Consider the following 16,174-nt stretch of genomic DNA (forward strand, 5'->3'; position numbering starts at 1 on the left):
GTAACATACAGAATTCTAAAAACTGTCTGAAGTGATATCATTTTTAAAGCTGAAGTGTGTAATTTTTGAGCCACAAATGGAACTGCAAAACTAAGGATTGTTTTCAAAAAGATTTCCCTAATGCTCCCCCTGTCTGCCATTGGTCGGAAAAAAAAAAAATATTCCTGCCCCAAACTTTGTCAATGTTGCTGTGTAAGGCTGGTTTGGATGCTCAAACAAACCGAGCAATGTTTTGATAGCACCATACAGCAACACGGTTTACACTTTTCAGGGAAATCAAACTGATTACAGATGGCTTAATTTTAATGCAGTTGTCTCTGCATATTAAGCAGGAATTGGAGAAATTGTTTTAATATCGAAAAATTACACACTTCAGTTTTAAGGAAATAATAATCTGACAGGTTTACATTCATGTTGTTTTAGATGTTTTTTAAAGAAATGTATTCTGAGTGTGATGATCTATACATACTGTATGTTTCATAATTGAACAGATGGTCAACGACAAAGTCTTGGAAAATCTTGGCCATCAACTGGCATTTTTCGGGCCAATGAGAGCCCATTTGAGGCTTTCGTGGTGACTTACTGTGTTGCAAAGAGGCTACATGTTTTAAATTTAATAGAGTGTGACTCAGACATAATGACAGGTGACTGAGATGTAACAGAGGACAACTGAGCCATAATGACTGTCTTGATTCTGTTCAAATTAATTATATTCTCTTCATAATGGCTGTTGACTGGTAAGGAGGAAGTTACCTCACGTTCTCATAGCGGTGAATGTATATACGATGAAACTGGTGTTGTAGAGTCTCGTCTTCTACGTTGGTCATGTCGTTTATCATCTCCAGCACTACAAAGCGTGGCAGCACCGACAACACCAGGCGCTCCTAAAACAGGTGCGGTGTGGGAAATTCAGTTAATTAACCATTAGCTTAAAGGAATATCCCGGGTTCAGTACTAGTCAAGCTCAATCGACAGCATTTGTGGCATAATGTTGATTACCACAAAAATGTATTTCGACTTTTGTATAAAAAAAAAGCAAAAATCTGGGTTCCAGTGAGGCACTTACAATGAAAGTGAATGGGGCCAATCCGTAAGCATTAAAATACTCACTGTTTCAAAAGTATAGTCACAAGATGTGCATATTAACATGATTTTAGTGTGATAAAATCACTTACAAACCTTTTCTGTATAAAGTTATGTGCAAATTTTACAATTTGTTGCCATGACGACGTAACACCATAAACACTAAAACCCTAAAATGACTGTAAACATGACGATTTAAACAAGTTTACAGGTCAAATAATAGATGAATTTTAACAGAAGAATTAATGTAAATGGATTTATAAAATTATAAGCTTCACATTTCTGCTTTTAAACCCCCCAAACATTGCCCCATTCACTTCCATTGTAAGTGTCTCATTCACCATGTATACATGCACTTAAGAAAGCCATGTAAACACAAAAGCGGTGTTCTAACAGGTTTTTGAAGAGTGTGCATGTGCGTGGAACAGACCGAATAACAAACGTCATAGGATGGAGCCCAACAACAAGTCAACAAAACATTTCTGGGAGTACAGTGGGAAAAGCACACTATAAACTATACCCATTTATAACACCACTGTAAAATATCGATGGTCCCTCACGTTCGTGTATATGCGCTCATACATTGAGGGAATCCTGGAGTTTTATGTAAGAGGTAAGCCCCACTATTTAAGCACAATTCTACTGCAGGTCACAATAGAAAGGTAAGGAAACAAACACAGTAACAGCTCTGGAATATCTGGAAATAAAGTGAAGCAACAAAGAATAAAATAGTGAGGTCTTCCTCGGATACCATGTTTGTTATTTACACATGCGTTATGGGGAAATTACGTTGCTGTGTGGTGAAAGCTACTTACAGCCGCATGCATATGGGAGTACAGTACACAGCTTAAACAGTTCATGTAAACGGAAACTTTGCTTTCTCACAATACGCCACTGAACGGCATCTGAAACTGAAAACTACTGATGCTGCATCTAAGCCGCTAGGTGTCACTGTAATTCCAAGATAACACAAAGACAAAAGTTAAAGAGTGCACCTTTAAAGAAAAGGAGGGACGATTGGAAATAATTTTTTATGGTAATCAACATTATGCCACAAATGCTGTCAATAGAGCTTAACATGCATTGAACCTGGAATATTGCTTTAAAGCATTTGAATATTGACTACTGTATGTACACAAACAGAAACATACATATCATATGTGCCAATTCTGTTACAATTCTAAATTACAAATGATACACTGAAATTGCATACAATGAAATAAATACAATTAGTTAATACATACTACATTGTTGCCTTATTAAGCAACTCCAGACATAATATATAATGCAGCTTCCTTTTTACTGCCATAAATCCATTTTAATCCAGTGTGATTTTCCTTAATGGTTCACTGGTCAATCAAATATCCTTGAGCATCCAGCACACAGAGCCAAATATTTATGTAAACTGTGTAATCCTCTATTTTCATCTAAAAATTATCTAACTGAATATCTATGCCATCTCAAAATAACTGTTTTCTGACAGAATTTCACAAAAACCTGAAAATGCTTAATTTGTGATTAAAATGTGAGAATAGACTAAATCATGTTCAAACATCATGTTTAGTGTGTATCCTAATTTTACTTTGTGACACTGCATGGATAAAGGAAATATGTACCGCATATTTGTACTGCAAATATGAATTTAATAAACCAGAGGATTGTGTTTGCCACTGGCTGAGCTGAATACAGGGGGAAATTTGGATAGATGGACATACAAAAGAAGAGGAAATGGGTACACACACACAGACACAAAAACACACACAAAGTGGTACCAGCATGGGCTCCACTTGACTGGCAAATAAAACCCACTTCAGCAAACAGCCTAAGAGCCCTCAGAGAAAGAGATGGGGGGAGGAGGAAGGGAAGGAGACAGAGAGAGATTCCCTGAGGAGTCTTGGAACCTTTCTACACTAGTCTTTCATCCCCACAAGACGCTGTTCTCATCTTTAAATCAATTACTCTCACCCACAGCGGCTCATTGCTGGGAAAGGTGTGATATAGTAACATTATGTGTGTGTGTGAGTGTGTGTGCACTTGCATGTGCTTGCTTGTGTCCTGTGACATAATTTTCTTTACTTTTATTTGTCCAGTGTTGTACAACACTGTACCATGTTAACCACAGCTTCTGCCAAAATACCATAGTTACTGCAGTTCCTCTTACAACTATAAAACCACAATACATTAATTTCTCATTCATACAGTGGAAGAAATATTCAGAATCTGTTTTTAAAGATAATTGTGGCTAATACCAAGTTGTAGTAAGAATAACAATAAAGGTGCGAAATTAATGCAACAACTTTTTGTGCATTGGTGGGTAATTTCTTTCTGATATTTTTAAAAAGTAATTCAGAAAACATAGCACAACAACTTTAGGGGCAGCCTAAACTGGGCTCCAAAACATAACAGTCAGTACATTTAAATTCACTTTAAAAGATTTCAGTAGGACTAAAACAATAATTAATCTTTTTAAAATGTCATTTAAATGCTTTAGTCTGACTGAAATCGACGGGCCGATTTTTGCTAAGTCAGACAAACAGACCTAGATGTGTTTGTAGCTTAGCTTCATTCAGCATGTATACTATTTAATCGGACCACAGTCGGCCTTGGCATTGTACGCATGCTCCGAAAGTCAGTGGTGACGCGAGGCGTGTTATACTGCCACTTTCTCAGATGATGTCCTTCCTTTAAATATTTCATTACACACTGTGTCATGTATACTTGGACAAACAGATGAAGACTATAACTCGATTATAACTGCGCATGTAAATATACTTACTATGAATGGAGTGTGGACTCAAGTGGACCAAAAAGAGATACAATTCAATTTTCGAGGCAAAGGACAGTTTGAACCAGGTTCATTTTTGGTCCACTTAAAGAGGTTTTAGTACGTTTGTGCAATTTCATATACAATATAAATTATAAAGAGTTTTTTATATACAGTATTTAAATTGGGAAAATCAAAATCGCTGGTCAAATTGCGCATTCTCCAGCCATTGTGGCTGGTGGGCAAAAAACTAAATTTTCCACCCTGATAACAAAAGTAACTGGTATTTTGTTAGAAACTATGGTTAGCATGGTCATTTTTTGTAATAGAAGCTTTTGTCTACAAACAAACCCATACATGTACTGTACATATAGCAGTATTACGCAATTGCTCTCTTACACTTTAAACTTTGCAAATGCATACACACTGACCTGCCGCTGGTTCTCAGTCTCCAGGCGGAGGCGTGCCTCGATGCACCTTCGCGTCTCTAGGAAGGCCTGTCGCTGGGCACGGTCTGACAGGTAGCTGATAAACATCCCTGCAGTGTTTATACATAAGAACAGCAGCACCTGAGCTAACAGCTGAAGAGAGAGAAAGAGAAAAACATTAAGATAGAGAGACAGAGAAAGAAACACAGCTGCTACACAGTTTAGACAATTAGTACTAAAATGCAGCCATTTATCAACTCGCTCTCTATATAAGTAGTATATAATATGTGGAATCTTACACCTGCAACTTATAAACAAATACTATAGCATTTCCTAACCTAAGGGGCTGCTAGAAATCTCAGCAGCTTGCCTAGTCTTCTGAATTTTAAAGGTTTACAATTTAAATGATTACATTAAAAATAAAATAATTGCAATTAATGTACCATGTTAACACATTCAATTGTAAACAAAATTAGAGGCTAAATGCAGGTTTTGTGTGGATGACACTTGTATACACATTATATGTTTAGTGGCTAAAACAAAGTTTGGTTTTTCCAATAACCTTGGTTCCTACGTATATTCTCCTTAGTTTTACCACTTAAGAAACGCTGCTTAGATCTATCTCATGCTTCCTATAAAACCGGTCCAACACTGATGTGAATGAAATATGTTGAACATTTATTTGAAATAAACAATCAAACAACAACCAAAAAAGTATCTTTCTTCCTTTAAAATTTAAGGGCTCAGTTAGGCAAGAACACTGTAACCCCATGGCATGCAATGCACAGTCAATGATAGTGTGGCTGGCACCAGATTTGTGTAGACTGTACATAAAGAGATCAAACAGAGGTAGATTTCTGCAGTGTACAGTATATTTAAAATGGGGGTCTCTTGTAAAAAAAAAAAAAAAAAAAAAAAAACAACACTAAAATACAGCATTAGCATTTAAATGAAAAATTACTAGTTGTAGATTAAATGTAACAATAATCCCTGAGAGACAGAAGCTACTGTAAATGTAATCTCTTTCTCTTTCACACACACAGACAAATATGCAAAGATTTATATACTGTAAGTGAACCATTCTTAGTTTAATTCCCCTGAAAAGTGTAAACACTTGCTCTGTGATGCTATCAAAACTTGCTCAGTTTGGCTCAGCCAGTGGAGTGTGCTGGGGGCAGGACGATATGTTTGCAAACCAATGGAAGATGCTGAATGTTTGAGAAAATATAAAGAAACTGAGAAAAATGAGTTCGGATCATCTTGTTTTTGAGACTGTTAAAAATTTTGAGGATCTACGCACCCTGAACCGGTAGTGCGCGGTGATTCCCTTTCTCTAAAAATGTACTACAGAAAATGTATTAACTTTAACTTTACACACAAGGATGACAAACACCCAATGTAAACTTATGAAGTTTATGAATTTGTCAGAGTAATGACTGCTGTTCATCAACTAGGATGGTAAGAGTAAAAAAAAAAACTAAAAAAAAAAACTAATGGCTTCTACATAAATTTCTGTGCATAGGTTTTATTCATTCCGCCGGGAAACAAAGTGCGGATAGTGCTTTAGTAAAAGTAAATGGTATATGCTTAAGCACAGCTGCGTGTTATTGATTTCAGATATCCCCGTCTCAATTTTTTTTACTGTGTTGGCTATCTCATTTATCAAACATACAGTCCGTCCCTGTCTAACTGGGTCAGAATAAGCTGCAATATGGGCCAAATTTATACCAATGTCCAAACTATGCAAGACTACACAAAATACAACAGACATAGCAGCACCAAAAGAGGCACACTCCCTCTTTTTGTCTATCTGTCTTTAAATGTCTTTCTTTCTGCATAGGTATCAGATTTTGCTGTCTTTGCTACTGTATGTTCCCACAAAAAATGCTAAATTCTGAAAAAGGTACTCTGTAGTCCCTACAAGGAAAGCAGCTTCATAAAGGGACTAAATCAGGTCTTATTACCTGTTAAAAGGGCAAAAGATTATGGTAAGCATTTGTGTTAGTCTGATTAAGAACAACAGGCAAAAGAGGTCCCAGGAAAAAAAAAAATGTGAATATCTTTCTGTCTGTCCACAGTAAAGGAGCCAATGACATCAAGGCCATTACAGAGCTAATAGGAGAAACAACACACACAGAGTAAGGTGCATACTTATATTTAGACACGGACACAAACACTGATAGTTTACTGCGACTGGAATATATACTGTCATGCACACACTATAGCAAACAGCGTATGCATTCTCCAGAGAGTATGATAACCACCTGCAATCATTAACACTCTAAAACAATCAATACTCATGCACACACGCGCGCGCATTAACATGTTAAGACATGTCACACGTATTACTACAAAAGCCTCATAGGCATGGTGTGTGTGTGTGTGTGCTTCACCTTGAAAACATGCCTCCTGGGAATCTACATTTTATGACTGAGTATCAAGACCCCCCCCCCCCCCCCCACCAACGTACACAGTTTCAATTACTGAGTTTTTTCCTCACGGGGGCATTACAGTGCTGCCATTTTAGGCAAAGCTAATTAATACAGTCCCTTCAACACTCACACATATACACACACACACTCAGGGCTGTTTGTAGGACTGGGCGGTCGCCTAGGGCGCCACCTGCTGGGGTGCTCCAACGAGTAGAACCCCCCCCCAACAGGGGCAGTAATAGGGATCTTGCCTAGGGCGCCAGAATGGTCTGAAACAACCCTGCACACACTCCAGTATTAACATAGTAAACATCAGCATATACGAATTTCACTATAACATAAACAATCGTTAAAATAAAAGATTTTTTAAAATACTAAACATCCTTAATCATGAGATAACTGCTCATTATAAACAGACACACATATTAACATGCAACTACACCCACAGTGTGTGTACAGTTTGTGTGTTATATACAACAACACACACTCAGAGGTCAGTGATGTGGAGAGTTTTAATAGGAAAGATCATTATTTCAGGCTTCCTTTTCCAGTCACTAACCTTAAAATTCATGATCTCACATCACATACATCCCTCTGTCCAATACGAAGTCATGGTGAAGTCAGAATGATGAAGATGTGTCTATGTGTATGATTTTCTTAGAATATTCCTCAATAGGACAAATGAATAAATGGTCAGTTATTCTTTCTAGCTTAACAAAAGTAATTTAACCAAAGGTCCCTAGGCCAGGGAAGTTCACATAGGTGTCCTAGCAGAGTAACCACATGTGTAGTTCATCATGTTCCACTAAAGTTTGAAAACCAGAAAGTTTCAGGATTTTTATGAGTGTATTTACATGCACACCAATACACTGATAACCACCAAAAATCAGCTCAACTCAAGAAAACTGTTTACATTACATTTAAAATCATCACGTTATTCTCTGCTTTTGACAACAGGCATAAAAACATGCATACATTATTTGAGTATGTTAAGTATAGTTGTATACATGCAGAGCAAAATCGTGGTAATGGGCAAAAATCTATGTGTGTTGATCGGTTTTTAAAATGTTTATGGCCTCACCCCAATAAAGGAACGCTCTTTAAGGTGTTCACATGACTACACACGTTGTCGGTTTATTAAGCATAATCCATGTAAGATTGTGCAAGTAAATGCGCTCACTGTTTTCCTTGAATTTTCCTTGCTATTTTTCTTTAAAAATAACGCCACTTGGTTTGATATTTTCCATCTAATGCAAAGACATCAATTTATTTGAATTGCAAACTCGTGGGAATCAAATTGTAAAACCTGAAATCACATACATTGTAAGAAACAGCCAATGGCACCCACAAGGAAAATGGCTTAGTAAACAAACTAAATAATGAATGAAAGTCTAAAAGTCTAAAATGAGGAAAGGTTTCTGTGAAGGTTAGGTTTAAGGGTAAGGGATATAAAATATAATTAGCTCAGTATAAAACTGTAGAAGTCAAAGGAAAAATCCCCACCATTATAGAAAAACAAGTGTGTGTGTGTGTGTGTGTGTGTGTATGTGGGCAGGTTTAAGTGGTTTATGAGGACTTTTTTTTAGGTTACATACTGGTAATTACAAGAGTATTATGCTATAAATGTGGTTTATGAGGACATTTCTAGTGTCCCCATAATTCAAATCACTTAAAAAACATACTAAAAGATGTTTTATTGAAAATGTAAAAATGCAGAAAGTTTTTTGTGAGGGTTACGTTTAGGGGTAGGGTCTATAGTTCGTACAGTATAAAAATCATTATGTCTATGGAGAGTCCTCATAATGATAGCTGCACCAACATGTGTGCGCGTGCGCCCATCAGGTAAAAATGCAAGAGTTAAAGGGATAGTTCACCCAAAAATGAAAATTCTCTCATCATTTACTCAACCTCATGCCATCTAAGATGTGTATGACTTTCTTTCTTCTGCTGAACACAAACAAAGATTTTTAGAAGAATATCTCAGCTTTGTAGCTCCATAAAATGCAAGTGAATGGTGACCAGAACAGCAAAAGTACCAAAAGCTGCAAAAAGTTGCAGGACCAAAAGCCGCAAAATAGAGATAAAGGCAGCACAAAAGTAATTCATATGAATCCAGTGCTTTAGTCTATGTCTTCTGAAGCGATCCTGTTGATTTTGGGTGAGAACAGACCAAAATATAACTCCTTTTTCATCTTGCCATTGCACTCTCTAGTCTAGACACAATCATGATTTCAAGTTTGATTACACTTCTTAGTGCTTAAAGCATGTGCAGAGAACTAGATGCCGCTACAGGAAGTGTAATCAAGCTTGAAATCAGGATCACCAAGGAGACTGCTGGCAAGAAGATGTACAGTGAAAAAGAGTTATATGTTGGTCTGTTCTTACACATAACCAACTGGATTGCTTCAGAAGACACTGATTAAACCACTGGAGCCTTATGGATTAATTTCGTGCTGACTTTATCTCCTTTTTAGAGCTTTTAAAGTTCTGGTCACCATTCACTTACATTGTATGGACCTACAGAGCTGAGATAGTCTTCTAAAAATATTTGTTTGTGTACAGCATAAAGAGGAAAGTCATACACATCTGGGATGGCATTAGGGCGAATAAATGATGAGAGAATTTTCATTTTTGGGTGAACTAACCCTTTAACACTAACAGCACTAAACAAAATCTAAACATAATTTACTGATGGCTAAATTATTACTGCACACTCAAACACTGTGCACTATATAAGTATAGTCTTTAACACTATAATTAGTGCAATGATATCCAACAGCAAGTAGCAAAGACCAGGTAGTCTTTAAGAGTGATTGACTCCCACAGAGGGCAGCAAGTGAAAGCCTCTGTTTAAAATAAAAACAAAACAGCATCACAGCCCCTAGTCAAACAGATCTAATGAAACCATTATTATAAACATTGTACTCCATCCAGACAGTCTTACCCACACCAAGGAGCTGAACTGAGATTTAATTAACACTCCATTTAATTACTGGGGTTGATTATAGTTGTAAAATGCTGCCTCTTAATCATATAATGCCCATTTGATAAACTTTGAAATTTAAATTTGACATTTAAGGTTTATTAAGTGACGTACAATGGGCCAATAGCAGCCAGCCTACATGCAGCATCTTGCGGCAGAGTGCTGAACTTTTCTGAACAGTACACTGTAGTAGCTGTGTTTTCATCACTGTTTGCTCTCAGCGGCTCTGAGATTAAACTCCACAACCTTTTCTTCTGACAGCCAAGACCTTTAAATGCTACAGCATCACTGTGCCTTTAACAGCTTACCTATAGCATTTTTAAATATTTAATTAACTTTTCACTGATGCAGTTAGTGTACATATAAATCTTGAACCTATGTGTTATTTGAACCTATAAATAAATCTATATATATATATATATATATATATATATATATATATATATATATATATATATATATATATATATATATATAGTATATATAGATTTTTATTTATTTATTTATTTATCACACATCAGGTTTTAAAGGTCATTATCCTCCTGGAACCCAGGAGTTCATTTTTGTATAGGACTTTTATTTAAGTTTCTCTTAGCCCATACTTGCCACAGTAGTAAATCTTTGGGTATCTTAAGAGGACTCCCTGGGCTTTTCAGAGATACCAAATATTTGGGAGTTTGAACTTCCTCTCCTTGGTTTATGGAAATCTATGTCATTACAATATAGCACGTCAAATCGAATATGAATAAAATAAAATAATCATATGTTTTTATGCACCAAGCACTATATTGACATTTAAAAAAGTGAAATTGTAAAACTTTTTATTTTTATTTTTTTCTGGGTCTCAGAAGATTATAAAGGCATCATAACATAATAATAATCAAACGGCATCATAATAGTTTGTAATGAAAAACAATGAGATTTTTTAAATGACAGAGAAGGGCTCATATATATATATATATATATATATATATATATATATATATATATATATATATATATATATATATATATATATTACATTTCAGTATTTTCAAGGATGTTTTTTTTTTATTGTGGTTATTTAATGGTTTATAATGATGATTGAGGGATATACCTCAAAAGCCTTTTGTGTCATATTTGATGCATGTATTTCAAAGTGATTTTTCTGTAAAATAATGTGCAAAAGTTTGCTTCAATTCAGCAAATACAAATTTTGAAATATCAGTAACAATATAAATCCTATTGTTACTTTTACTTTATCAAATCCGCAAAGATTTTTCAGCAAAGCATTGACCATTTTGATGATGTAGAGGCTTTAGAAAATCATGTATCAAATATGATTTGTGCTGCTTCATATTGTAGCGTTAATTTGACGCAAATTAAAACGAGGATGTACGGAACAGAAGTCAAGTCTGTTCAATATGTCGTTCACAGCCCATGTTTTCCAGAATTGTTTCTCCACAAGTTTTGTGTTTCATTTGCTTATTGTAGACTGGACAGGACTACAATACACATTAATCCTGACTTTGTCGCACTAAGTTATCTCAGTACAATTTTAAACTCATTGTTAGCAGCAGCTGATTGTTTTGAAGGATCTGATTACAGTACAAGGCGGGACCATCTACAGTGTCAGCGATCAAATACTAGTTTGATATATACATTTTTATTCACTCAGACATGAAAACATTTAATCGACTAAGCAGCCCACTGTTACTGATACAGGTACATGGGTAAAAATCACCATGACCAATAAGGTCTATAAATGTGTTTGTGGGTCAGGTTTTGCCTACTTGTGGGGACCAAATGTCCCAGCAAGGATAGTAAAACTGGAAATGACTTACATTGGGACCAGCCATTGATCTTTACAAGGAAAACTGTTTAATAAACATACTAAATAATGTCTTAAAGGTATAGTTCACCCAAAAATTAAAAGGATCTAATTATGTACTCGTCCTAATGCCATCAGATGTGTGACATTTTTCTGCAGAACACAAACAAAGATTTTTAGAGGAATATCTAAGCTCTGTTGGTCCATACAATACAAGTGAATGGTGACCAGAACTTTGAAGTTCCAAAAAGCACATAAAGGCAGCATAAAAGTTATCCATAAGACTCCAGTGGTTAAATCCATATCTTCAGAACCAATATGATAGGTGTGGGCGAGAAACAGATTAATATTTAATCCTTTTTTTTTCTTCTATAAGTTCACTTCCTTGCCCAATAGGTGACAAAAACAAAAGAAGAAGAGTGTGAAAGTTAAAGTGGAGATTTATAGTAAAAAGGCATCTGACCTTTTTTAGCAGAAGAAACAAAGTCATACACATCTGGGATGACATGAGGGTTAGTAAATGATGAGAGAATTTTCATTTTTAGGTGAACTATCCCTAATGAAAATAACACTAAAATGCAAAAATGTTTCTGCGAGGGTTATTTTAGGGGATAGAAAATATCATTAGCGCAGTATAAAAACAAGAGAAGTCAATGGAAAGTCCCCACCATGACAGAAAAACAAACATGCTTTTGTTCACTGTACAGCCAGGTCTGGAGGCCCCAGCTCATTTTACACACACACACACACACACACACACACACACACACACACACACACACTGTGTATTTTTCTGTAAAGCTGCTTAGGAACATCATATTTAGTAAAAAGTGCTGTACAAGTAATTTCTGATTCTACTCACTATACTGCACACAAGACTCTCAAGAGAGCTGCTCTGCTCAGCCAGCCAACATGCTGGTCTGGTGGAGTTTGTGAAGTGTCGTGAGCTTGTGTGGCTTATAAATGATTGATACAGACCCTGCAGGAGTTTCCATAAACCCAGAGGGAGTGAGGGAAAGCAGCATGCTGATGTCCATCCTACATCTAAGCCACTGAAGACAATCTACACAGCACTAAACACAAAAACAGGTGTGTGGTCAGGTCTGAGAGTGTGTGTGTGAGAGTGTCCTGCAGTATAAGGGAAGGATAGAAGGGAGACGGAGCTATGCTGGCAGACAAGTATGTGAGTCAGAGAGCCCTTCTCCATATCTGCCTCCTACGCTTGCTATTTTTACAGTGTACCTCACAACATCTTCGACCACTGCTTGGACACAAATGCACTAACAAACTCTCTTGGGTCTGCTAGAGGTATGAGGTATCCTTTGGTTGACTGAGTTTGGTTGTACTGGCCTGAATCTGTATGCAGATAGCTCGATTTGGCCTAAATCTGTGTGTGAAAGGAAGAATGTAACCACATATTCAGGATTGGATGGACGAAATGTAATACACATATCCCCCTCAAAGTCTTTGATTACACTCTTTTCTCTCTGTATTTCTGTCTGTCTCTCTCTGCTGTGATCACAGTGAATAATCGTTGCACCCTATAATTAACTCACTCGGCTTCCTGTCTCTTCACTGTTGTGTGTGTGCCTGCTTGTTTGTGTGTACAGCATGCTCGTTTCTTTGTGTGTACAGCCTGTGTGCTTTAGTGTGTGAATGCATGTGTGTGTTCGTGCAGGTAATCATCACAAATTGTTGGTAGTGCCACTATGCAATAAAGGGATAGTTCACCCAAAAATGAATATTCTCTCATCATTTACTTACCCTCATGACTTTTTCTGTTGTGCTGAATGCAAACAACGATTTTTAGAAAAATATCTCAGCTCTGTAGGTCCATACAATGCAAGTGAATGTTGACCAAAACTTTGTAGGTCCAAAATCACATAAAGGCAGCATAAAAGTTATCCATACGACTCCAGTGATTAAATCCATATCTTCAGAAGCGATATGATAGGTGTGGGTGAGAAACAGATCTGATCCTTTTTTACTATAAATTCTCCTACCTTCCCAGTAGGTTGCGAAATGCACAAAGAATGCAATTAATCAGGAACAAAAGAAGATGAATGAGAAAATGATTGTGGAGATTTATAGTAAAAAATTATTTAAATATTGATCTGTTTCTCACCCACATCTATCATATCGCTTCTGACGACATAGATTTAACCACTGGAGTCATATGGATTACTTTTATGCTGCCTTTATGTGCTTTTTGGACCTTCAAAGTTCTGTTCACCATTCACTTGCATTGTATGGACCTACAGAGCTGAGAAATTCTTCTAAAAAAATCTTCGTTTGTGTTCAACAGATGTAAGAAAGTCATACACATCCGAGATAGCATGAGGGTGAGTAAAGAGAGGATTTTCATTTTTGGGTGAATCTGGGTGAATTATTATTATTATTATTATTATTATTATTATTATTATTATTATGAGCTCTTTAATGCTTTGAGAAAATGGAAACATTTTCTCTATTTGCTTGTACTTTATAAATGCTTAAATAAAAAAGCTCATAATAATTCAGATGTTATTAAAATGAGTAACTGTCTGCAGGGCTCTAATATGTATGCTGTGCCGCATTCTCCAGCCTACTCGAAATCTTCTTGACCTCTGATGACCTCTACGAAATTTGGACCGTGCAAATTCACACAGACGTCGATATCAGACAGAACGCAGCATGCAACCCGCGACAAAAGACCTTAAAAATGTCACTTTCAGCACCACAAGGGTGGACAGCGACAAGAGCGCCCTGGCATAAAGGCTTGATGGATAGTCTCGAGCTTAGAAAACAACCACGGAATGACTTAACCGCACAAATTCTTATAAATTGCATGATGATGATGGTATTTAAGTGCTAATACGAGAATTATGTGTGGCTAAGGTCTAACTGTGGCCTAATGCGTGCGCGGGCGTGTGTTGTTTTTGTCTGTCAAAGCGCGCTCAGACTGATATCTTGCTGATGACAGCTATATTGCTCTCGCTAGAACGCCCAGGTGAGTAATGGACAGTCACAGTCTGATCTCACCTGATTCGTGGAGATCTGCGCTCGAGGGGGCACCAGCAGCTGGAGCGCGATGTGCAGCGCAGAAGTCAGGAGTCCCGCCACGATGGCCCAGGTTAGAGGCAGCGGCAGCATGCTGTAGGTGGCAAAGAGCGTGAAGAGCACGTACCCTATCCCATCCCCGAGCAAGCCGTACCCAAGTCCCGTCGCGAGGATTTGGGTGGCCATAGCGACCCATGTCACCGCACCGCTGTACTGCAGGTAACCGTGTGAGCTCGTGCCCTTGCGCACCACCACGAGCGCGCAGATGACCACCTCGATTCCCGTGAAAAACCCGAGCAGCATTCCTTTGATCGGGTCCATCGGTGTGGAGGCCAGCGTCAGGTGCAGCACGAGCAGGGTCAGCTTGGTCACCACGTCCAGAATGTTCATGACCACCACGGACTTCCGTCGCTGGCCCAAGAAGTAGCGCTGGTACAGGCGCTCTAGGTCCCTGGACTTGAAGGCGTAGCGCAGCGTGGGGAAGATCACCCCGCGGTACGTGTAGCCCCAGCTCAAGAAGAAGTCGGAGTTGCTGGGCGCGCAGTCGATCTGCAGGAAACCCAGGTCGCTGCTCGAGCGCTCAGGGAAGACTTTTGTGCCGCCGTTATTGTGCCGGTCGCTCACCGAGGTCCTGCCGGCGGACTGTTTGCGCGAGTCCTGCCCGTGAGGCTCGTCCGGTGAGACGGGTTTCGGGCTGTGTTCATGTATGAAACGCTGCTCAGTGATGTGTCGCACGGCATTCTGCCACAGCAAACGCTTAGGTCGGTTCCCGCTGTTGTTGGTGGGGGTTTTGTTGATAGTGTACAGCTCCTCGCTCGCGCTGGAACACCGTACCTCAGATAATTCCATTGTTTCCACACCCGCCGTTCTGTTTAACTATACACGTTCCCAAAAAAAGAGACAGTTATGTACAGGTGTATGCGTAAGGAGAGCTAGCCTAACGTGTTCAGCGAGGAGGGTGAGGTCTGGAGTCCACACAAAGTGGAGGACGCATCGGTGAGTTGTCCCACGGCAGCAGCCTTTCATCATCACGCGCTCAGCACGCAGAGAGAAACGCTTCCTTTGACCGCATCATACGTCTTGTCCTCCGCGAACGTCAGAGCGATTTGGTCGCGCTTGCCCGTGCCATCTGGCTGTGGCTCAAGATGTACAAGCGCTACAGCATGGCATGCGCCCGCTCGCGTGCTGAAAAACAGCGCATCTTAACGCACTGCGATGCGCGCGAGCATCTCCCAGACCAGCAGCAGTGTCTGGCGAAGGCTGAAAATGTCAGTCCCCTGTTTTCTGTAGCAGGTCTTGGTGCGCCCCTATTCCCTCTCTATCGCAACCAGGGTGGACAAACAAGAATTGTGCAGAGTCCTTCCCACAAAGCCATTCTGTAGAGCCGAGATGGATCGATCCCTGTGTATCTTTCTCAAGAACTGACTCCAGGAATGCTTGTAATCTTCGTCAGGGCAGGGGGAGGTTTAGGGTTGGAGGGGGCGTCGCGAAGACCCTCCTCTTCCTCAGTTTTGGGGCTCACTGATAGCTGAACGCAGACCAGGTCGCGAAGAATAAATGGGCGGTAGGAGTGCTGAATCGCACGAGTAATGTCAAATAAAACAAATAAGGCTCGCGGTGTCCGTCGGGGGCGTC

At 38.7% G+C, this 16,174-nt stretch overlaps 1 protein-coding gene across 2 annotated transcripts in view; it reads right to left on the reverse strand.

Moving 5' to 3' along the window:
• LOC127443123 (adenylate cyclase type 8-like) overlaps window positions 1-16,157 on the reverse strand; it is a 76,433-nt gene extending 60,276 nt beyond the window's left edge. For both annotated transcript variants that reach the window (XM_051701648.1, XM_051701647.1), the window contains exons 1-3: window positions 14,522-16,157; window positions 4,279-4,428; window positions 754-884 (exon numbers count right to left, since the gene is read on the reverse strand). In XM_051701648.1, the coding sequence (XP_051557608.1) occupies window positions 754-884; window positions 4,279-4,428; window positions 14,522-15,388 (1,148 nt within the window). In that variant the 5' untranslated portion in view covers window positions 15,389-16,157. The remainder of the gene's footprint in view (window positions 1-753; window positions 885-4,278; window positions 4,429-14,521) is intronic.
• Between the last annotated feature and the right edge of the window lie 17 nt (window positions 16,158-16,174).

Source organism: Myxocyprinus asiaticus, chromosome 6 (genome assembly GCF_019703515.2).
Source record: "Myxocyprinus asiaticus isolate MX2 ecotype Aquarium Trade chromosome 6, UBuf_Myxa_2, whole genome shotgun sequence".
NCBI classification, from domain to species: Eukaryota; Metazoa; Chordata; class Actinopteri; order Cypriniformes; family Catostomidae; genus Myxocyprinus; species Myxocyprinus asiaticus.